General features: G+C 33.9%; 1 protein-coding gene across 1 annotated transcript in view; it reads right to left on the bottom strand.

Annotated features, from left to right (window-relative positions):
- Nucleotides 1–1,091: 1,091 nt before the first annotated feature.
- GLRA3 (glycine receptor alpha 3) overlaps nt 1,092–24,456 on the bottom strand; it is a gene marked incomplete at both ends in the record, with an annotated part of 85,865 nt that continues 62,500 nt past the window's right edge. Inside the window, 4 exons of the mRNA XM_082758772.1 lie at nt 1,092–1,364; nt 10,906–11,052; nt 12,681–12,895; nt 24,306–24,443. Of these exons, the coding sequence (XP_082614898.1) occupies nt 1,092–1,364; nt 10,906–11,052; nt 12,681–12,895; nt 24,306–24,443 (773 nt within the window). The remainder of the gene's footprint in view (nt 1,365–10,905; nt 11,053–12,680; nt 12,896–24,305; nt 24,444–24,456) is intronic.

The raw sequence follows: 24,456 nt of genomic DNA, 5'->3' as shown, positions 1-24,456 counted from the left end.
TATTATATGAAGTGCAATAAATGTGAAAGACCATTCAGATCCTTTTTCATATTTCAGAAGAGTCACATTTTTCTAAGTACTTCTTAACCAATATCTAAATCATATAAATATACTTCAAAGAATGCTACAGAAAACTTGATGCACTCTTAAATTCAACCTCCTATAACATATGTAACACTATATCAATAAACAGTGGCGTACCCATTCTCCTAATATTTCAGTTGAAACAGCTTTTAGTTTTGGTTCAAGATCTCTTTGTACTGCATCAATATAAAGCATTGCAAAATTTTGATGTAGTTTGTCTATCTCTAATGCTGTACGAGTTTTATCAATTAAGAAAAAAAACAATATATAAAAAGGATTTAAAAAAGATTCAATTATTAAAGTTTAGGTAATTACAAGAAAGAAAAAGTCCTTTAGAGGAATCAACACTTTGCAAATGTTGGTATATTTTCCGTGTGATAAGCAGACTATTAAACTGTAAATACCTTGTGCTGGCTGAGATTATTTCAACACACACTTTCCAGGGGATTGATAATATGAAATTTATTGAATAAATTATACAAGTTAAATGTGCCAACTGTGCTCATTGTAATACCTCAGGTCCTGTCCTTAAGACAAGTCCTTAAAAATCTAAATTAAAATAAGTAATGTTTCATTATGTTTTAAAATTGAAATAAAGGTGGGATTTTACCTAGAGTATGCTGGATATTTTTTTCTTTTTCTTTTTTTTTTTTTTTTATGCACCAGAAATAAAAAAAAAAATAATAATAAATAAAAAAAAAAAGTAAGGAACATCAAAGAGTACAATTATACCACTATGTAACAGTAAGTATAAACACGCTTCAGTAGAGAGTGATTTACAATGAGTTGTTAATATTTAATTTGACACAGAATGTTTGCAGCAGCAGATGTATCTTCTCTGCTGTCAGTCTTCCATTCCACTCTGTCTGGGTATTGCAATCCATGCAGGATCTTTCCCCCCACCCAGTGTTTTTAGGTCTCCCAATTGCTCCTCACTTACACGTTTCTAACAGAAGGCCTCCTGTTGGTCATGGCAGGATCTGTATGGACTGCAAACCTTAATCTTGTTATTGGTGAATGTCTTCATGCCTAATGATTTTGTAAATTACCCAGTAAAAAATATTGAAAATCAGAAAGGCTAATGGGAAACAAGCTCTGGAAATTGTGTCTATCTTCTTGGCTCGGTCGATGAATACCTTTCTCATCTCATCGGGGCTCTTTGGTGCAGTTTGAGCAGGATTATTAGGCCCCTTCTGTGTCACTCCGTCTTTTGCTTGCAGACATGGCCCCACTCCATATGCTGCTGTAAAACTGAATTGGCTTTCCCGTACGTCATCATCCTGTTGTAAAAAAAAAAAAAAAAAAAAAAAAAAAAGGCAAGCTTTTTTACAGATTATTTTTTTACAGAAATTGTACCAACCATGGTATTGCAACCAACGAGGTATTGCACCTTTAGCACGGTGACTTTTTGAACCTCCTTTTTATTTTAACTGGTTGAAATGTCAGCCTTATCAAAGTGTCTGTGAAAATACATCATCAGATTTAAAAAGCCCAGAATTTTTCTACTTGTTTATAGACTCCATAATCTATTTAGAGAAAAGACAAAGCTTAGTAAACTGGTTTACTAGCTTAGGAAACTAATGGTAATCAACACCCAACTTCTGATTTATTCTGATTGGTTTTCATTTTCCCCATTTACAGTAAACATCTGCGATCTTCAGCTGGGCAAGTTTCACATCGGTCTTTCATGCAACAGCCATTAGCTCTGTATGTTGCTTGACAATATGGGATGGCCTTTAGCGATACAAGTAGTAACAATATTCAAGTTAATATTGGTGAGAATTCTGCCTGTTTGATTTTGTATGTTAGTTAATCTTACTCATATGCCTTCATTCTACTGTGCCCTGTATTTCAGATAAGCAGAATAGTATATAAAGTGTCTTACTTTAGAATAGAATAGAAATAATACTAAACTATTTAAAATAAAATTAATATATTAAAATTATTTTAAATAAGCTTTAAAATAAAATGCATGAAAGCTAAAGGCCAGATTTTCTTCTGAACCATTCTCTTGACAAGTAAAATGCAATCTGGCAAAGACATTCTGAATTCGGTGAGCTATAACAGAAAGTGATTTTAAATCACAAAAACAAAGTCTGAAGATCATAGCATGCATTTCTAGAATGTGTTTTTTGTTTGGAGACACATTTTATATTTCTCTTTACCTGGTTGCAAATATTTTTAATAAAGGAGGTACAAATGCAGGGTGATACATAGACTGTAAAGACAGAGCCAAATTTTGGATTGAAATATATTACAACATATTCTACTATGTATGCTACTCAAGAATAGTTATATGATTTTGATGACATTTACTTTTTTTTCTTTTTAATGACAAATTTTAAATTCAGGGTTTTGTGTTTTCATGTCTAATTCAACCTAGTTGCTTTAAGATTCTAGACTTTTGTAAAGAATGACAGAGATATGTTACTACTTAAATAAGTATTTTGGAAATTCATTCTCATAAACAATATAAAAGAGTCAATTTTTCTGTTGAAAGAGAATTTTTGATATTTCAAATCTCTTCCCAGCTTAAAATAAAATAAAAAAGTAGAAAATGTTTTCTGAAGCAAGTCAAATAATTAGTGTTTTGTTTTAGTAATTCTGAAATATTTTTGTTTTATTTAAACCTCTTACACCTATAAATGTAATTTCTCAGCAAACACTTTAAATCCAAACTTCCAAGCTTTTCATTTTGAAAATGCCTGTGGCATTTTGAAAATTCAAAAAATGTTTTTGAATGGAGAATTAATTATAAACATATTTAATGTTTTAATTAAGCAGAGCTTGCTAGAAGAAACATAGCTAATTTATTAGTTGTTTTTGTTTGTTTGTTTGTTTGTTTTTTGTTTTAAATCAGTGAAGTTTATTATCAATATTAGCTGAATCAATTATCTACAAGAGAATAAAGATAAATTACTGTTTGAAGTGAGCTGGTTGGCACACAGCACAAACATCCAGCATGGCTGTAGTTATCACCAAACTGCTATACTTTTTCATATATGTACATTGCATAAACTTATAGACTACTATAGTTCACTGAAACTACTGTATATTGAATCTGTATTGTAATTCTCACAATTCTCACATAAAAAATCTAACAACAAAAATAAAGAAAAATTAACATGAAAGCAAAGGACGAGGAAAAATCACTGAATTCCATATGGAGATGAATAACAGAAATACAAAATTATGGGATGATTTTTTGATGACGTAATAAAACAAATAGCTAAATACTACAGCAGACTTCCTTTCTTCTCAGAAAGGAACGGGAAATAACATTTTAATAGTATCTGTATTCCAGAAGAGTTGCAATGGTCATTCCAGTTAACAGAATTTAGTACAAATACATAGAGTGAGAATTTTTTCTAAACTGTTCATTTAAGCACCTTTAAACATAAAAAAAAAATCTGTGATAATCTGGGTTTTAATCTCTTTATGTTTCTCCAGAAAATAATGCTTATGATTGCATCAACTCAAAATAATTATAAAATAATTCTGCTGAGTATCAGCTCTCTGATGGATGAGTTTTTTTAGATGCTCTGCTTTGACTTTACCATTTCTGCTCTATGCTTATGTGAATTGAGTGATTCCCCTAGAATGGTTTTTAAAGCCAGGTCTCTTCTTATTTATTTGCTTGCAGACAACTTAAATTTAGTCTGCAAGCAGACTGCTTGGAAACACTGTCTGCTGTTGAGGAGGTGATGTGATGGTCCTTCTAGGAGTCTACTGTTTCTGCCCAGTGACTGTTGGGTGATATTTTTGATGAGGGCAGATTGGATGGTTAGAGTCTGCTAAGTCAGACCAAAGTGCAGAGCAATAATGGATATACCGCAAAGGGCACCTTCCAGGGCACTGTAACATGCCAGGTACCACCATATTTTATTTTTTTTTCTGGGGTACCAGCTGGTGTATCTAGGATGTAGTTCTGCAAGTTGTTCAGCTGGTTCATAAAGCAGAAAAAGCATTAATTTGGCCTCAGGTTCATATCTAAGGGTGCCCTTGAAAAGCAGGAAATATGATGTTACTATAAAACTTGATAACAAGTTTTGAGTGCTTTTTTGAAGGTATTTATATAAAATTACAGTGATACCCCATTTGTATTTATAAATTGACTTGACGACAATCCCACTTTTTGACTAGAAATATTTCTGATAATCCATGTGTCTGAAGCCACAACTGTTAAAATCGTATAATGGATGAACATTAAAGAACCCCATACTTCCTTGTTGAGCATCTGGATAGTGAATCTTCCTGAAAAAGTCCATTGTTTTTTGGTTGAAATTTTTATTTTAAAATGTAGTAGGAAAAAAAATAATTTTAATTTTTATTATTTTGGTCTTTTGTGTATTTGGTTAGTGCGTAATCAATAAAGATTATTCAGATTTAAATCCAGATTTAAACAGATTAAAATGTATTACAAAATTAACAAGACAGGTACCTTTCTTAACATTTCACATCATCACATACAGGTAGCAATGAAGGTGCATGGAATCCACATGGGAAGACATTATTTCAGACAAAAGAACAGGGCCTCTGTTGTGGATATGTTGATTGGATATCACATTTGGACAAATGGGACATCTTCTTCATAGTTTACCCTTAAATTTGTACTGTAGATTTGAGGCAAAGTCCCGTCTATAGGTCCTGCACATCTCAAGCCATTGCTATGCTGTAATGATTCATTGATTTCATTTCCATCAAGAATTCCCTCAAAATACTTTCATCAAAATGGATGGGTTGACCAAAAAGAAAACAAAAGAAAAGAGGTGTGATTACCATTAAAGACAATCTAGTTTGCATGCCTATTTTTTCCTCACAAAAGATACTGTGCTCTTTAGATTTTTAAAAATAGAATTAAAAGATTTGCTATTTGTGAAAACTAAATATCTTAATTAAAAGCTAATCTAAAATTTGTGTTTTTTTTCAGTATAGGTACACTTTTTTGGCGGGGTTTGTTTTTGTTTTTCCCCATACAGTGTAAATTCAACTAAGAAAAAGCACTGATTATATGTATGTTTTGTTATTCCTGTATGATACTTCTAATTCTGACTTTTTTTTTTTTTTTCTCTTGTTTCTCAAGACCTAAAGGAGAGTAAATTTAAATTAACAATTTATACTTATTCATTCAGAAAGAATATTTCCATCCCATCAGTAATGATGGGATGAAAATGTTAATGAAAATAATCTTTGTTAAACTACTGTGTTCATTGGCCAGATTTCTTTTCCTGACAGTCACAGCACTGTAGATCATATGCTTACTACTAAATGAAGACTTTAATTGTGATTGAAAATTTTCATGTTCTCAGGATGTACTTTGCTATTTCTGTAATCATAAAGAAATTAGACACTTTTGGAAAAATCTTCTATACCTATTGTTACGCCTGTTGGAAAATAGCAATGCATATAGGGTTGCGTATTATACTGTAATAGCTGTTTTTATTTATGAGTGTGTTTGTAACACAGTCCCAGACTTCCTCAAATCGGTTAAAAATGTTTATTACTTCTGTGGGAATTGCACTGAGCTTCTAAAAAGAAGTTTGCTTTGCAGTTATTTGGAATCATTGAGTGAGTTCCATAATTACAACCATAAAAGCAGTAGCCAGAGGGTGCAGTTACGCCTAAGAATCATCTTTGATGTTGCTGTTACTCTTATCTAGGAAGAGAGTCTGCAAATACTGCACTGAGGTAGTGCAAGAAAGAGGCAGTGACTTTAGGTAAAAAAAGCGTAAGGGAAATGGCAAGAAAAAATTACCTTTGGATGGCAAAATATCTTGATTTAGTACATAATTACATTATGTATAACTGTATAATTTTCCTTAAATCTCAACTGTTCTTACTTTGTTTGCCACAGTCATTTACTGTATTTTTTTTCTCCAAGTACACTTTTTAAGAGTATATGTATCTCCTATATTTTTAATCAGCATTGAGAAAGCATAACTCATTATTTTGACTAGATTTATGAAAAAATAGCAAAGTATGAAAAAAAAAAAAAAAAAAGAAGACAATCTGTTTGAGGATATGTTTATAACTAGATTTTAATCCAACAATTTGGACAAAGAGTCCAAAAAATACAGAGATACACTCGGTAGGTACAAACAAAAGGTACTGCATTTAGCACAGAGTAATCAACTTCACAAACATAAGATTGAAAGCAAATGGCTCTGCAGTAGTTCTGGAGAAAGAACTGGAAGTTATGGAAGATCACAATCTCGTTATGGATGAATGTTGTTGTTGAAAGGGCAAACAGCAAACTGGTTTGGATAAACAAGTGCATACATAACTTGCATAAGATGATCCTTTGGCTGCGCTCAGCTGCTACTGGCTACTTTTTATGTAGAAAATATGTTTTAGAGAACTATGTGGAATTCTTAGGAAAATTTCCAGGGAAGGAGAATGACAATGGATGAAAGTGTGGAAATATGCCCCAAAAGAAAATGTTGTACAAGCTGGGAATATTTAAAGAAAGGAAGATTGAATGGAAAATTATAAATGAAGGAATGAGATAGTCTGTTCTCTGTGTCCTTTCTAGATAAGCCATGAGAGGCCAAAAAAGACATGAGTAAAACAAACAAAAAAACAAACAAACAACAACAACAAAAAACTTTCTAAACCATTGGAGTAGAATGCAGGGGAGGTTGTGGGATTTTTATGACTGGGATTAATTAAGTATAACTGATACTGATTTAGGTCAGGAAAATGGATTAATTGACCTCCCAGGGGCATTCCAGCACTGACATTCAGTCATCTGGCTGTTGTTAAGGTTACCTGGTAAAAATAAATATTTCTTGCAACAAGCACATCTTTTTAATTACAAAGAGAATAGGCTTTGGAAATTCTTCAGTTGCCCTATCATAAACAGAAATTATTCATACATGTTCTATTCTGTCAACACTTATCTGAAATGAAATATATCCAAAATTTTTTAAATCATCTATATTTGGACTTCTGAAGTACAATCAAATCCCTAGGAATTTTACCATATTTTTACAGATAAAATTCCAGTGCCAGGAAAAAACCCTGTATTTATAAGTGGGAATTCATTCTAATAAGGGTTGATTTTTTTTTTTTTTAATCTGACAGAACAGTTAAAAAATAATAATAATCCTAGTAAAATGTCTCAAGATGGAAAGAGTAAAGGATGAAAAAGTCTACTAAGTTACCCTAATTGCTGTATTTCTCTAATCTATCTGTACATAAGTATGAAATAGAATGGCAGTTTTCACTTTGAAAAGAAAGAGAATTTTTAAATGCAATCGCTCAACCTAACTCCTTTTTATGCCTTTTGATTTTGTGGTCAAATAAATATATCTTTATTTGTAGTTTTAGAAATCAATGCAATCTAATTCCTGAGAACCAGTGGCTGTTTGACCTAGTCCATATGGATGACAAACACATGCAAAACTACATAATCATGAGCTATAGTAGCTGACTTTGAAAAAAAAAAAGAGAAAGGAAACACAAGTTATTTTGACTTATGATCCTAGGGCCTGCATTTCGTGTTAGAAATTGTGGTGAATAAACATCATCTGTGGTAAGAAAGACTAGTTATTAACTGCTTGCTTAATCCATAAGACATCATTTATCGTTTGTATACTGGAGGGTTTAGGATACAATCCAAATTTTTGAAGAGATAAAATCTCCATGCCTTTAATGTTTCAAGTTCTAGTATATTTGTTATTTCTTATTAAACAAATGGTTAAATAAGACTTTGAGAAATAGAGAAACAATTAGTTGAGCTGTCTCTGGAGCTTGAAAGTATGTATTGTCAAGGCATTAGCTCTGGACGGGAGCCCTAACTCTACACAGAATTTGAGTTAGCTAATACTCTATCAGTTAATCTTTTCCAAAAAAATGTGTTTTTGTTTGAAACCATAAACTTGCATGAGAACAAAACATTTTGGGGTAAACTTAAGTTGAGAAACCTGTGTTATGGTAGAATTTACAGAGATGGAGGAAGGGAAAACCGCATACCCCTAAAGTATATATAAAAGTATATATAATACTCTTACATGGGCTGTAGAAAACTCACGCTCTTTCTGTATCATGCCAGGTAATGTCGAAGCTACAGGGTTATTTGTTATTATCGGATGAATTGATCTCTCATATTTCTTCCTTTTTTTTTTTTTTTTTTGAATAAGTGTTCTCAAGACATCGATGTTATCCTGATATAGAACTGGTTGTTTAGATAGAATGGAAAAAGTAAATATAATGGAAAATCTAGTAATTTGAAAAAGTAATGTTCTATCAAATTCTTTAATGTATATTTTTTTCCTTTCTCAGTCTAGACTTCTGGAGTTAATATAGCTAACAGTAAATTGAATTTTTTGCTATCACTATATAGATGGAAATAGAAGAGCCTATTGTCCTCTCTGTATGCAAAATGCAAATATTTAAAGATTAAAAAAAAAAAGTCTCAAAAAGTAGAAAAAAGAACAAGTTATTTTGTGTTTTTATTGCTGAAAATGAACACCAATTTTATAACAAAGTAAGTATTCTTGAATGGAAAAGAGAGAAAGAAATCTGCACCAAGAAAGTCTTTCAATATTGCAATGGAAAGTAAAAATAAAAATAATAAAAAAAAGGCAAATTAGCTTTTTGTAAAAGAAGCTAACATCTTTTACTTTTTCAATATGTGCTTTAAGAACATGAAAGTAATTAAAGAAATTAATTGGTAATAAGTTTTAAATATGAAGAACAAGAAAATCTAGACACTTGTCAGAGGAAAATCTGGGATTATAATATAGAGTGTTTGCAGGCAGTAAAGAAATATTAAAATTATAAAATACTTGGCTAGCTAAAAAGAAATTATAATATTAATTTCTCTATATCTGCTATGTATCTCTTAGATACAGCTGCTCAGTGGATTTGTGTTGTGAAGAAAAACATTGAAATGCATGCCTTCAGTATCTATGGGGAGTACCTGATAATTTACTAGGTACCCTGCAGTCTCTAAGTCTGATCCCCTAATTTATGGGAACTTACTTGACAACACACCTGAAGTTGTAAGTCTGTCTAATGGAGTATAAAATTGGAATGAGGACTGTTATGTGTGATTCAAAAACACCATGATTACCATAATGCCAAACACTGCTCCAGCAAAACATTTAAGTCAATAATGCCATCCATGCGCATACATTTTTTCTGGAAATTCTGTGTATACTGTGGATTCTTCCTCAAATACCTCTAAGCTGAAATTTGATTGATTGTGATTGCTGAAGCCTTTGGTGAGCTTGAAGTCTTTCTAGGAGAAGGTTGGAAATATATTGGGTTTGTTTCTGAGGAAGGAAGGTAGTGTCACTTGCCAGTTTTTAACTCTGTGGTATTTAAGATAGTGAAAAGACATAACCTGAGTCAAATATGGTGAATGTGTCTGAGATCTAGAGGACACTATGATACAATGTGAAAAAAACAAATGGACTAAAAGTATAGTCACATAATATATCACTTAACACAGCTGTTTGTATTTGATACATGACACATTTTTTGTGTCACCTGCCCCCTGCCAAGTAATCCATATCTGCCCATCCCATTCCCCACAGTCCAAACCTTTAAGCAGCTTTCAGAGCTGCCATATTTTACAATAAACACCCTGTCACAACAATGCTGCTTTCCTACTGTGTGTATCAGAAAGTGTTTTCTGCTGCTGTCAGCAAAAACAAAAAAGCACATTTTTCATGGGGACAAATGTTGAAAGCAGATACATACTGTCTGATTCATCCTCTAAATTATGGCAAATGAGTTTCTTTATGTACCTGGACAAGACTGAACACACAGGAAGAAGCAAATGTATGAAAATGTCATTTCCATTTGTCTGTCTAGCCATCTTTTAACATGGAGTCTTGCTTGCCAAGATTGCTTAGATAGGCTTACAGTGTTACAGATTTCCAATATCTTCTAAGTAAAGGGGAAACAACCTGTAAAAAACTTCTCCTTATGATGTAAGGAGTCAATTGAGGTAAGTCTTCAGGAATGAAAGATGCCTGAAGTTGTCATATCACTGCAGTCAAACATTCATCTATAATAATATTCTAGGTAGTGACTGAAAGTCTGAAAGACACTGCATAACAGCAGTGGTGGGTACTCATTTAATGAGTAGGTTGCAGAAGTATTCTCTCTTTGAAAAATCAGTTTTATGTATTGTAAAATGTTTTGCTTATTTCAGAATTTAAATTTGTAGTCTCAGCTGCTAGACTTTACGTTATCAGTTACTTATTTTACCAGTAGTCTAGATGGCTTCAGCCATAAAATAAGTATAAATAACTGTTGCTCTGTTAAAGCTCCTTGCTAATTATGTGAGGAATTTAGACTAAATTAACATGACATAAGGAAAAAATAACATTCTTAGACCTTTAAAAATGTATATCCCACAGATAATATTAATTGAAGTAATTTTTATGTTAAAAAAAAATGCATGAAACATAGCTGTTAAGTCTTTGAACTGAATACTAGAATGAAATTAAGGAATATTGTTTGTTGAATCTCAATGCAGTACAAATTACTGCAAGTACCAGTAATATTCATCCACTGAAGTATAATCTGACTCTTCTAACGGAGTGAAATTCGTGCTTGTGCAGATGGCTCCTACATGGCCCATGCCTCATTTAAATCCCTCTTAATCCCTCTTTTGAGAATTCAAGTTGGATTTATGCATTGCATAGTCCTTGTAGTGACCCTCAGCCTAGAGATAATTTCATTCTGTGCTGCCATTTTATCTATATTGCCAATTTAGGCAGCAGTATGTTTACCAAATTAAGCTTATAACCTGACATAAATCAATCCCTTAGACTCTTTTAAAGCTGGGAATACTGTTAGCTTTACCTTGTTCTTCTTCCTCTTCCGTCGGAATCGCAGGAGTTCTTTATGTTGCCTTGACACAAAGTTTACAGCTGCATATTCTAAAAGTGCAGAAAATACAAAGAGCAGACACACAGCCATCCAGATGTCAATTGCTTTGACATATGACACCTATGGAGAAAATAGAGCAGAAAAATAAATATGTTAAAACCATAAAAAATGTGATTTAATATCAGGAGGAAGTTGATTAATATCTCCAAATCCCAACATTATTTTTGTCAAAAAAATCTTCACATGTAAGTTAGACAGTAAGAGGGACAACAATGCAATTTTCATACCTTAATTATTATTTTTTATAGTGTAGTCTTTCACAAAATATCTACTATTTACCTCACTAAATGAGGTAATATTTCTCATATACTGTATAATTTATCATATATCATACAATGTACTGTATATTTGATCATAGACCAAATAACCCACAAGGATCACATGGTTTTCCTCCATTTCTCCCAATGAGATCTGTGAAAAATACTAAGGAGAATAGCTTGTACTGGGACCAGTGAGAATTAGTCTGTTATGCTGATTTAATGCTCCTGGAGTACAAATTAGGAGAAAGAAGGGAAGTAGATGCAAAACTCTGATATTTTCATTCTCTGCTAATACAGTAATGGTAAATTAAAGATATAGGTTCAAATTAGCCCTGTAAATTTTGACTCACTGGAACTACTGGAAATGAATTACAGAATAGATGAACTCACTACAGTGCTTCTTTGCCAAGCTCAGCTGCAGTCCATAATCTTGACTGGGAATGTAGGATGAGTTTGCTCTCTGTATCCACATTTACAGGATTTTTATCATTTAAACCAGCATAGCTAGTATCAGGCCTCAAACACAATAAAAACATCTACAGCTTTCTCTAGTAACCTCTTACATTCTTGCTTTTTTTTCTGAGGTTTTATAGTGTTCCATTTTCTTATCTGTTTATGCTACATTCAGATGTATTTGGATACATATACTTGAGGTGCAAAGCACATGAACTTCTGTTTGGGTTATCTATTTTACTTAGAAAAAAAAATTAACAGACACCCTAAAAATACCATGGTAAAACTAATACAAAAGAGGACTTTATGCGTTTGTGTTGTGCACATTTTTTCCCAGTAACTGCAATGAAGACATTCAAGGAATAACAATTAAAAGGAAAAAGAAAATTTTTAAAGAAAGGACAAGTCAGAAAACTTAAGTAGCTAATCACAGAAATATACTTAAAGCTATTTACACTGTGTAGTGAACCATTCTTTATACATCTTTTTGTAAGTTATTTAGCTTTACATTTTTCTACATTTTAATGTAATAATGTTTATAAATACTGTGTGCAAATTCATAACGTAGGCAGTTTCCAGGAAAAGAATATCATTGAGAGCAGGTTGGAATCTCTGACCTTTAGAAATTCATTCATATTTGCTAAGACTTTATCAGATACTGGGATCCAGAAAAGGACAAGCTAGTCAATTGCTAACAAGCAACATTTACATAGTACAGAAAAACATTGTTTTCATTATTTGCTGAGGTTTATGGTATACAGCATTTGGTTGGCTAAACAGTTGAGTCTGAAGAGAAATAGAATATAATTGATTGGTAGCTCAAAAAACACCCTAAATATTTTAAAGTTATCTCCTTCAGAATAGTAAATGCTAATAATTAAAACACATATTATAAGTTTGATTTAAGGAGTTTATTTGCCCTGTAACATTATGATTTCATACTAATGTTGTACACACAAAGGAAATCCTACCTACCTTTGGAAGCGATGCTCGTGAACCTGAGCTTTGTGTTGTCATGGTCAGTACAGTTGTTATGCCTAAAGCCACTCTGGCTGGAGCTGCATCCATATTGATCCAAAATGACACCCAAGAGAGAATGACGATCAACAGACTTGGTATGTACATCTGGATGAGATAGTAACCCATCTGCCTCTCAAGGTGAAATCGGACTTCAATGCATGTGAACTTTCCTTTTTATAACAAAGAAGAAATGTTCAGTAGAAATAGAATGTTCTCTAAAGAATTTATACTTCATGAAATATACATGTATATGTTCTCTAATCAATTAAATGTTTTGATTTCTCTTCAGTGATTTTTAATATATAGAGCCCCCATTATGATACGAATATTTATTGGGAAAAAAAAAGTGGACTGAAAACCTGCAAATTTAAGATTGAATAAGCTCTGGAACTCCTCCTTCCTTGTAAAAACAAAGAGATGATGGAAACACAAATCATTTTGATGTAGGAAAGTTTTGCTCTGCGATCACATTTGTTATCCCACTTTCTGTTTGGAAATATTGCTGTCTGCAAAGAAAAGGCTTGCTCTCCCATTATTTTTTGTTTCAATTTTAAGCTTAAATTATTTTTTTCTTTAATCTAGTGAATTGGGGAAAACTATAGAGACATCAGTGCAGTCATTAAGTTATCAATAAGAGATTCTGCAAATTATGTCCCTTTATCCCCATTCAGACCGTTTCAACTAAAAACCATGACTGAGATTCAAGCAGAAATAGAAAACTTGCAATTAGGCTACCTTAGGAAACTGAGTGGCCTCATTTTCCCAAGTACTGAACATCAAGCAACTTCCGCTTATTTAACTGAATGAGAAGAGAAAAATCTGTTGACTGCTCATAGAAGTGCCACAACAAGCAGGACCAGTGTTTTCTCTTATCTAATTTTTTTACCCTGTAAGCTCTAGATTTTTTCACAGATCTTGACATGATTAGATTAAATCATTAGATTTTTCTAATTCTGCTCAGTGCTTATATTAATCACACATGAATGGTGCTGAAGGCCATGCTGTTACTATAAATAGTGTATATGTGAAACAGTTTCTTGTAGCAAGAAATATATATATGACATATTTCATAGTTGTTTGAAGGAAAGCATTTCCTAATTCTAAATTTAACTTGGAAAACCATCTATTTATTTGTTTCTTAATTGTTATGATTTTTGGTGGGTTATGTTTTCCAATAGTTTTTGATAGTATTTTCCTAATTCATCTTTATCTGCCAAAATGCTGCTTTATAGCAAAGGGTTCCATTAATAGTGCTTTAATATTTATCATATTAACAACATCTATATATCAGATTTATTTATAAGTTTTCATATTTATTATATTGTATGTCATGATGAGACAATAACATAAGGGATACAGAATTGAATATCAGATAAGGTCAAATGAAATGTTTTTATCCTAGACATAAGAAGTGTGTGGAATTATATTCTGAACTTTCTGCTTTCATAATGTTTCTTTTAACAGGCCACTAATTCTTGCTATGGTATCAATAGGAAATACCATTTTGTGAAATTTGTATTCTGACAAGGAACTCAAAAACCCCACCATATTAAAAAAGACAGTTATGAAATCCCATTAAATGTTCAATTTTTAAATGACATGATATACCACAGGAGTTTTATATCTGCCAGCTCAATTATTAGTTCCACTCCTAATTGCCAGCATTTTCTGAATATGTGCATGCCTGAAATCTGTGTCCCAAATCCTGGCTCAACCATCTGCTGCTCCAGCTTCAAACCTGATTTCTGCTTCAGTCAAGGAATGAAGGAATACTGGTTTAAAGAAATGAATGGTAATTTTGCTGTTTACTTCAGAAAGGGACGGGATTTTCCCCCACATTTCTCTTCCAGTCTCTTCAAAATGCTGCCTATGAGATACGTTCTTTGAGCAGTTCAGTGCACCTCAGCTAACTACCTGAAGTTCTCTACTGACTGACCATTGTCAGAATCATATTCTTACTTCAGGTTGGTCCTTACCCTGGAGATATATATTTTTGTGGTATTTTTTTCTGTTAATTCAGCACTCTTGGATAGCTGTGGTCCCTTCTTCCTGTCAGCAGTTCAATGACTGTATTCTTTAACCATCCTGAAGACTGTCTACCCCATAGGCTCAAAATCGTATACCCTAAACTCCCATTATATCTCCTCCTTCATTGCTTGGCATATAATAATGAGCTATGAAGAAAATAAGCTAACTTGGTTTTATGTCATTGTTATGTCATGTTAGCAGTCATAACTTGAAAATATCTTTCCTGTTTGTTTAATACCTTATTTAGATCATGACAGGCAATTGCTTTTGTAAAATAATTGTAATAATAGTAATAATTTTGTAAAATGCTGGCTATAAAATATTTGCTCTTTTTCTTCTTTAGAACTCTCTTTCCTTTCCCCACCTTCCCACTTTTTAGGCTTTCTTATACAACACAGAAAATAATCTTTGATTTGAAAATGTGCATTTGTAATGTTTGCAGTTGTTATAAGAGAATTTCTAAGATAGACAAACAAGGATATCTGAAAAAGTGAAGATAGGAAAGCAAATTAAGGCAGATCTCAGAAATCACAGTAAATCATGGTGTTAAGGAGTGACAGGAATGTATCAACCCACTTTAGGTCTCTTTCAAAGCATTTTATATGGCATCATGTCAGCAACATTTACACAGTTCAGCATGCAACACTGTCTTCTTCTAAGGCTTCATATTCCTTTTTCAAAACAAACTAGGAAGAAAAAACAAGGACCAACAGAATGAATAATATATGCATAACTGGAATGTCAATAATCATTGGCTATGGATTATACTTTGGTTGTACTTAGCAAAATGCTGGATAAGAGATCAAAGTCTTTTTGCTGAGTACTCAAGTGGGCTTGATCTAATCCAGAGATCTTAGCACAAAAATAACATGCTCATAAACCAGAAGCAATAAACACTATATTCATTCTGATATGGATTATTTTTATGTAGTTGCAAGCTTTTCAGATTCTTCTGAACTAAGGAGAAAGATAGGAATATCTGTGGATAACAGAATACTAGCAAAACAAAAGTGATTCTGAAATAAAGGGATATAACTAGAAAATATAATATCCACAGGAAAAGAGAAAAAAAGGAGATTATGAAAAGGCCAGAATGAAAACTGAGTGATATGTCAGAGGAGTTATGCTGAAAGAAGAAATGTTTTTTTTTTTTTTTTTTTTTTTTTTTTTTGGCTGGCTTTTGTATTTTTGTAAACAACATTGAACAACCTAAAAAAAAAAAAAAAAAAAAAAAAGCTTCCAAATTGCCAAATTGCTTAACTCCACTGAATGTGTGACTTAGATTCATGCATAGTCTTAGGCCAAGTAAGTTTATAGACATGCCAGTCCATATAGGAACCTGATGTCTCAGCACGGGGATTTCCCTCTCAAATGTAGCCACTTCTCCCCAGCTAAGATCACTGTGTTCCTCCTCCCCTCTGTTCCAACATAACACTGAAGAATTAGCTTAGTAGGTGGCAACTTCCCAGAGAGACTGGTGGCTGCCCAAGTAGACACTTTTCCTCTCCATTTTTCCACTGATAACTGTTGGCTTTCCCATCAGTGGAAGAAAAGCAGCAGCCAGAAGTCAGTCTTGGCAGCGTGGTTGCTGGTTTAAGTGTGGAAGGGGTAATGTTAGTTTTTGCCCTTCCTGTCTGACATCAGAACCACCTGCATAAACTTGGCTGATGAAGCAGTGTGGAAAAATAACATTTGCACTAGCAGATGTGGGCTTCAGTTAGAAGGCAGCCAGCAGCGGCTGTGCAGTTCTCTCCCAGCTTAAGCCATCATTCAGCTGTGGGCCTCCAGTCTCTTCCTGTAGTCCATTGCCAAGTCAAAGTCATGTTAGCTGTGGTCTGATCTATTTGATTGAGTGCTTTAATGGATCAGAAGAGACATACTGTTGCAGTCATCTCAGCTGGGGAAGGAACGAGAAGCAGCTAAGAGCATTGCTCTAATAATTCATTCTCAGTACATAAAAGGTGAATAATAGTTAATTCTGATATGCACTGTAGATGTCAAGGAGAGTTGTTATGAAACCTTTGTAATATTGTGGTTTTGCTGAGGCTGAGCACCAAATTAAGGCTCTTTTTTTTTTTTCAGTCTCATCTGCCTCAAACTGCTTCAGAGGCAGGAGCTGGTAAAACTTAAGTTTATTTGTCCTCTTTTGGCAATCCTTAAGATAACCCTTGGGGGAAGTTCTTCATACTTTACCCTTACAATGTCATGGTCATTGCTATTCCTGGAAGGGAATGGACAAATTCCTTCCTGGAACTGATAGGTTGAGTAGCAGTATCTGTAACTACATAGAAAGTCTTCACAATGGACAATCAGTTTAAGAAACAGACAAGAAAATAGCATGCCCGAGAAATAATTAATAAGGATTAATTATATCTAAATTACTATCAAATTATTAAAAATCAACAATATAACAATAAATATAAAATCAATAAGTATGAACAACAACAACAACAACACAAAAAGGTATCTAAGTGTGCAGAGATTTAAATGTTAATCTATGCAGAATGGAAAGGTATCTGTTGAAGGTGCTGGTTCTTGATATTGCTTTGTATACTAGTCAGTCATACTCTGACTTTTCTTATAAGAATTAAGAATTATAGTTAATTCTAGTATCAGATCTACCAAGAAGTATTTGATGGAAAGGGAGAGGACTGTGTCCCAAAAGACTATGTGGCCTAATGAAATTACATTAAACTATTTACTTAAGCCAAGATTTTATATTTCCTGAGTAGGTAATGTAAATAAATCTGAATAATTCTTTATGGGGTCCTGCAGAGTAACAGTCTGAGAAGTGAATATTTTATATTCTGATTCTGACACATCTCTCAGTATGGATATAGACAACACAAATCTGTTTGTACCAACAACTGAGGACCAACTGTCAGCTAGTCCAAGGGCCAGAATTTTGCTAGCTGTGACGATTTGTTAATGGAGTTCTGAGGCAATTGAACTGTTATCATAGACCTCTCTTCTAGCACTACATTTTCTCCCAGAATGCAGAAAAATGGCTAGAGGTACAGGTTTAGCATGATATTAAGTACTGATAGGAAAGAGAGAGTGGGACTTCTCTAGTGGCTAGAATACGCTCAGCCTAAATGGCCTACTTAGATTTAGGTCTCTTAATACAATACAGAGCTTCTCCCATTTGTCTGTCTTCTGAAAATCACTTTCCTAAGTGGCACTACTCACCAAAAAAGATTCTAAGCACTCAATATAAAAATTTACTTGAAAATTATGTTAGGCAGAGTATTTATAGGTGCTATTCTGAACCTCTGCAGTGTTTTCTATTTTTAGACTTGTAAAAATAACATTTTCTCATTTTATTTGGAAAAGAATACGTTACAAAATCCAAATGACACACTTTTCTCTATAGAGAGAAAAATAAAGACAGTCCTTTCTTCCAAAAGCAAAAGTTAGAAACTCTTCCAAGACAAAATAATGGGTGGACTCAAAAACCAGCAAGTTGGGGGAAAGGAACAGCAAATGCAGTACAGATGACTGTGAATGTAGTCAAAACAGTGGTCTAATTAATCTGTGGTATCTCACAAGTGTCACTGAAGAGATGCATTAAAGTGGGGAGATTAAAAAAATAGTTTTATTTAGCTATGTAGATAAAATTAGTTTTTATCTATATTAGCTAAATAAATACAGTTATCTGATGTTAAGTGTGAGATTCTGGGTCTACGGTTTTGGTACAGCAGTCTTTGCATGTGGGTTGTTATACAGAGCAGTTTTATAGACAGGAAACCTGAAAGCTCTTCATATGGATGAAGTACAGTTCATGTTCATGTAAAAAAAAAAAAAACAAACAAAAACAAACAAACAAACAAACAAACAAAAAAAAACAAGCTGGGGGTGTACGGGAATGACACCCAGACACTGCAAGATCTAGCTGTGGCTCTACTTGCATCTTTAATTGAGAAGCACTGCAAATTACATGAAATTTCTGATATACTGTGGTGGTAGTCCTAGAGCAAGGATCAGAACAAATAGTACCTGGAACAACTACAAATCTCAGGATCTGTTTGATTGAATAATCAGTTTGTATGAATGATGTAAGGCGGCTACAGCATATTACGACTTTCACTGTTTTGTAATTAGTAATACCTTGGAGTCCAGGTTCTCACTAAATAATTGCCATCACAATACTGTGAATTTTCTTATCTATTTACTGTACCTTCTTATGCAGGAAAAAGAAGACCAATATGTACTCAAAACAAATGTCTAATCATGGTACAACATGCACTTGTGTGTGATAATACTTGGTCGGGAGTCATTTGGGTTGCTGTTCATCTGTAACCTAATATGATCTGACATCTAGGCCTTTCCCTTTCCAATATTTTTCCAGCTCTTTCTTAATGCCAGTTCTTTCACTCATCACATCTTGTGATAGGACACTTCAGTGTGCTAGGTAGTAGAAAGCTCATCTATATTTATGAGCGTCTGTGAGAGAGCCCAAGACAGATGAAATTTTGATCAGTCTTGTGCTGAAAACAAATCATTAATCTTGTGACTATTCAAGACTCTTTTAAAGATGGATTACCCCAGCAAAGGCCGCTAGTAAGAGTGAGGGTATTGTCTCCGAGTGTCCTTAGACATTAATGAAAAATTAATGAAAAAAAGAAAATCCCCGATATAAATCTTTTTTTTTTTTTTTTTTTGAAAGTTATTGATTTTTTAAGAATAATTTTTCTGAGGAAAATTTTATGTCCATATTGTATTACCTGCAGTAGCTGTTTGGCTGAGAACAGACATATTCTCTGAATGAAATAAAACTGTACTGCCATAAAGGCAATGACATATAGACCACCAGCATTTTCCTTCTGCCTTTTCTTATGTGCTTTAATTCTGGTGAATGAAAGTCTGCTGAAATAACAATTAACCTCTCTTGGAGACAAAGTACAGTGTGTTGTGTATCACAGTGCCATCATAATGGCAGATGATTTTCACAGATAGCATGAAGGAGAATGAAGTACATAAACTGATCTTCCCATGGGGCAGTTCTGCTCCCTTTACTTTCTCTCCTGTTTGAGTCATTATCAGAATCACCATTAGGTGAGCAGTCTAGCTGAACTCATGTTGTTCAGTAAAAGGACTTCCTTTTTATTCTTCCCAGAATGTTGCAGTCATTTGAGAGGGATTCTGCTTTTCCTATCACTGAAATACTTTCTGCCTATTTGCCCTCCCATTGTAAAATTTCTTAAATAAAAAAGACACTCCATAAACTACATATGTGTGCAAAGCTGGTTATTGGAAGAGTCTGTATCTATAAAATTCATTACATTTAAATAAGGTAATCTAAAATAATTTTTATACCTCTCTAAGAAGAAAACAGGGTAACAGAAAAGTGGTGGGTAACTGCAGTATCCAGACACTCTGCAATTTGCAGTGAAATAGAACATGCAATTTGAAAATATTTTGCTGATAAAATCTGCTTTTAAAATCACTTGTCTTTTCCTCATCATACAACATCTATGCTGTATATTTGATCATGCACTCTTTCTGTAAATTATGATTTTTTGAGTCTGGTATGTAACATTAGACAAGTTTTGAAATATATGGCTGGTGTCTATGTATCTATGAAGCCAAGACTTACAAAAGAAAAGTAGAAATGTACTACCATTCAGTTTTTCTTTCAACTAACAGCCGGGAGATATCAGCAGGATATCAGGGGATATCACTGCTGCTGCTGTCACCTGTCATAGAAAGCCTGCATCAGTTCTTGCTCAGGAAGGAAGGGACTTCACATAGCTTGCTTAGAAACAAATCCCAGTGCAGGTGGGATTTGGCATAAGACTGATAATGAGTGCAGTAAAAGAGAGATGAAAATAAATTTGCAAAAAAAATCTTTTTTTTTTTTTTTTCTTTTTTCCCATCTTGATGAATCTACGTTTGCGATTCCCTCAAATTGGAGGGCCAAGCTGCTGTTCGGAGAGACTCCCATAGTCTGGAACCTCATGAAATTGAACAAGGACAAATGAACAGTCCTGCAACAAGGATGGAATAATCCCATGCATTGGTACAAGCTGGGCTCTGCAGGAAAGGCCTGGGAGCCTGACAGGCATCAAGTAGAACACAGGTCACTGATGCACTCATGTGATGTGGAAAACTAGTTGTGTGCTGCACTGGATTAACCACAGCAGAGAAGGGAAGTGGAAACTAAGGAGAAGCTAATAGCAACCTAAATAGCAAGGACATCTTGCTAAAATGTCACTGTTTCCAGGGCAGCTGATGAATTTTTATTCAATGAAACTTTAAGGTAGAATGTTTAAATTTTGATAAGTGAAGGGGTGAGAATCCAGGTCTCTTCTTCCCTCAAGGAAATTAAAACTAGGTGCTGCATAAAAGCCCAGGGGAGCAATGCAGGTGACACAGGAAGTGAAAGAAGACATAGTAAAGCAAGACAATCCTTGTAATGTGAAGAGTCACATGTGACTTTTCTAGTTGTTATGCTTCTACTTCATTTCCCAAGTTTGTCATTGCAGATATGCCACTGGGTGCAAAAGCAGATAAAACTCTTCACAAATGTTGTTGCGTCAACTCAAAACAGAAGATTTGATGAGCCATTATTCTGTGCTGTTGCTGAAACTGTTACATCCCTGTATTTGGAAGGACTTTGTTTTTTAAGCAATGGTTACAGTAATCCACTTTAAATTGAGCATGAAACACTGACGAGGCATGCAGTGATGAGTTTCTACATACTGTCCTGAAGCTTCATGTTAATTCATTTCACAGAGGCTTTTTTTTTAATTTCCTGTTTTACAGGATGTCTCAAAAAAGCCTTCCATCCCATGTTGTAACTAAATTTTAACTGAAAACTGATATTTTGTCACATTGCATATCAGCAGCAGTTGTTTAGCATTCTTCTAAGAGTGCTGTTTATTTAGTGTGTTGTATTTTGCTCTGCCAAAGTTATTTCAGATTCAAACCTGTAATTTTGGTGCTGCAACCTAGAGCAGGTCTGTTGGCTGCTTCCTCTGCTGAAGACAAACCCTTCTGCCTACAGTAAATTACAGCCAGCATTGCATTTCCCCCACGTGCCAGACATAGGTAGGTCCCACAGCCATACAATTGTCTTCTTTTAAAATCTGTGCCCAGAAGTCCATAGTAAATATCTGCACCAAGGCCTCCAAGCTATTGGAAGTGGACTGACTTTTTAAAGACAAATGAAATGGCCCAATTATTTTTATTATTTTTAATAGAGACATAAATATTTTTTAAATCCATGTTAATATGAGAGGGCACTTCTATACTGTGAGGGTGGCAGAGCACTGTGACAGGTTGCTCAGAGAGGTTGTGGAGTCTTCCTCTCTGGAGATATTCAAAACCGTCTTGGATGCCATCCTGTGCAACGTACTCTAGGTGATCCTGCTTAGCAGGGGGCTTGGACTAGAAGATCTTCAGAGGTCCCTTCCAACCTCAGCCATTCTGTGACTCTGTGAATTTCAGCCCTCTTTTCCGGGCTGTGGGCTGCATGTGCTTTTTAGAACACCTGTTTGGCTGCAGAAATGCAGTTTAGCCAAAGCAATACAGAAATCTAACAGACTGATGATTGGCCATGTTCTCCTCTAGAGTTATGTCGGTAAACCCTTTCTCCCACCTAAATGTGACAGCAGTTCACAGGGATAAGTACATGAACTTGCCTACAGGTACATTTTGGGAACAATGAGACCTTACGTATAGTTAATAAATTCTGTTGTTTCCACTTCTCAGTTCAGTTTAGGGCCACAGTGAAAAAAATAAATAAGTGCAAGTCTATCCCATGCAACCTAGTGTGTTGCTTGCCTAGGCCAAGCATCTTTTCTTGCTTCTGCTTGGAAGAAAATTAATCCCATTTTAAATAGACAAGCATGAAACAAAGGTTTTGAAGAAAAAGGTAGCAGCTCGCAAATATATATATAAAAGGAATTTTTGGTCAAAATTAAAGTTTTAAACTCTGATGATTTTAATGATCAACATTTTAAAACAAGTTTCTATACAATACCAGATTAAATCCCACAGAAATGTTTTAATTCCTTAGTCAGGTAGTTTTGGTGCCTCACACAAGATGTTCAAATGAACTTTGGAAAAATTAGGAGAATACTTTCTACTATAGATTCCTGTTTGAAAACATCATTATTATACAATTTATAGAAATACAGTTATAAATACATGCTAAAATAACACAAAAGCAAGAGAGACCTAAAAATGAAGCAGATTTTGCCTATGTATCTAGAAGACAGAGAAAAGTCACAAAAATAAAGTTTTCTTGTCTGTTTTATAAATTATGCTAACAAGAAGAAAGGAATAATAATAATTTGAATATTATTATGAATAAAAGGATGTTTGAGTGGAAGAATTACACTCCAATAGGATATGTTTCTCCATTTCTGAAAGCTCTTTAAGGATTAGACAGATACTAGTATTTTTATTGTAAAGCTGCACATTACATATTTCTTATTTCTTTTAGAGAACACTTCAAACATCTGTATTAATATCTCCCCATTCTAAATTGAAATCATTAGAAAACTTTTTCTTCCCTTAGGATATCATGACATCTGTGATACACTCAGTGTTGAAAAGCACTTTTCCTTTACTTAGACTGAACCAAGAATTTTTTTTATGAAGGTCATCTGTTGAATTTTCTCCCCTCTGCCATTTTAGCAGAATCCAAATAAACCATTTATTTAAAATGGTTAGATTTCACATTATGTTTAACCTATTAAGAATCATATTGGAGAGCAGAAATTGAGAGACATAAGGATGATTGAAATAATCTTAATTTTGTGGATTTCTTTTTCCTTGAGAAGATGGAAGCTATACTTTTGTAGTTTTTGCTATATGCTTTTGAAGAATTGTTATGTCTGTGGTTTTCCCATTCACGACAACTCTCCCTCTCTCTCTCTCTCTCTCTTTACAATTAGAAATAAAATGACTATGTTAGTAATGTTATTGTTTTTCCCCCAAATAATCCCAGTCCTGATGAGATAGACATCACAATACTATAAAGATTTCAAATTTTATAGGAAGATTTGGCCGCAGCAAGGATCTTTCAGGAAGATTTGTTCATTGGCTATAGGAAGGCCATGTTTAGTTTGGACACCTAGCCATTGTACACTAAGGATTTCCATTAAGAACTTGGGCATAGATAGGGCTTAGAAATACTAAGATAGAGTTTTGTTGTTGTTGTCGTTGTTGTTTCTGATGGAGCCAGGCCATACTTAGTGCACAGCGTATGGACTTTGGATCTTGGTAGTGCTTCACATAGTGTAGATTCAGTGTAGATGCTGTCATGGCACCCACTGAAAAAAAATAAACTCCTGACTGAATTACTTCTGAATTACTTCAAATATGTATTTTCTTAAGCTTACTGAAATAAAAGTTTTTTCAGCCTTCAGGTACTTCCATATCATTGTGTCAGTTATTTAAGACTGCCTTGTCCTGAAAAATGCAACTGTATGTTTCAGTCTTCCGGTGAGTTCAGTGAAAATGTTAAAAAAATAAATAACCTCTCCAAAAAAACAGTAAATGTTAAATGGCTTTCCAGCTTTAATCACTAGCATGCTTTCCTACCTGTATTATAATGCTTGGTGCAGTAACATAAATCCTTTTCTTCTTTCAAGAGAAACTGTGGCAGAGTGAGACCTTCTGCTACTTGCACTGCTCCCTTTTCTTGCCATTCAAAAATGAGATCATTCATTGTGTATCCAACTAAAAAAAAAAA

The sequence above is a fragment of the Aythya marila genome (genome assembly GCF_965140915.1).
Source record: "Aythya marila genome assembly, chromosome: 4".
NCBI lineage: Eukaryota > Metazoa > Chordata > Aves > Anseriformes > Anatidae > Aythya > Aythya marila.
Note: the sequence above shows the minus strand (reverse complement) of the source record. Positions and strands in the feature narration are given on the sequence as shown.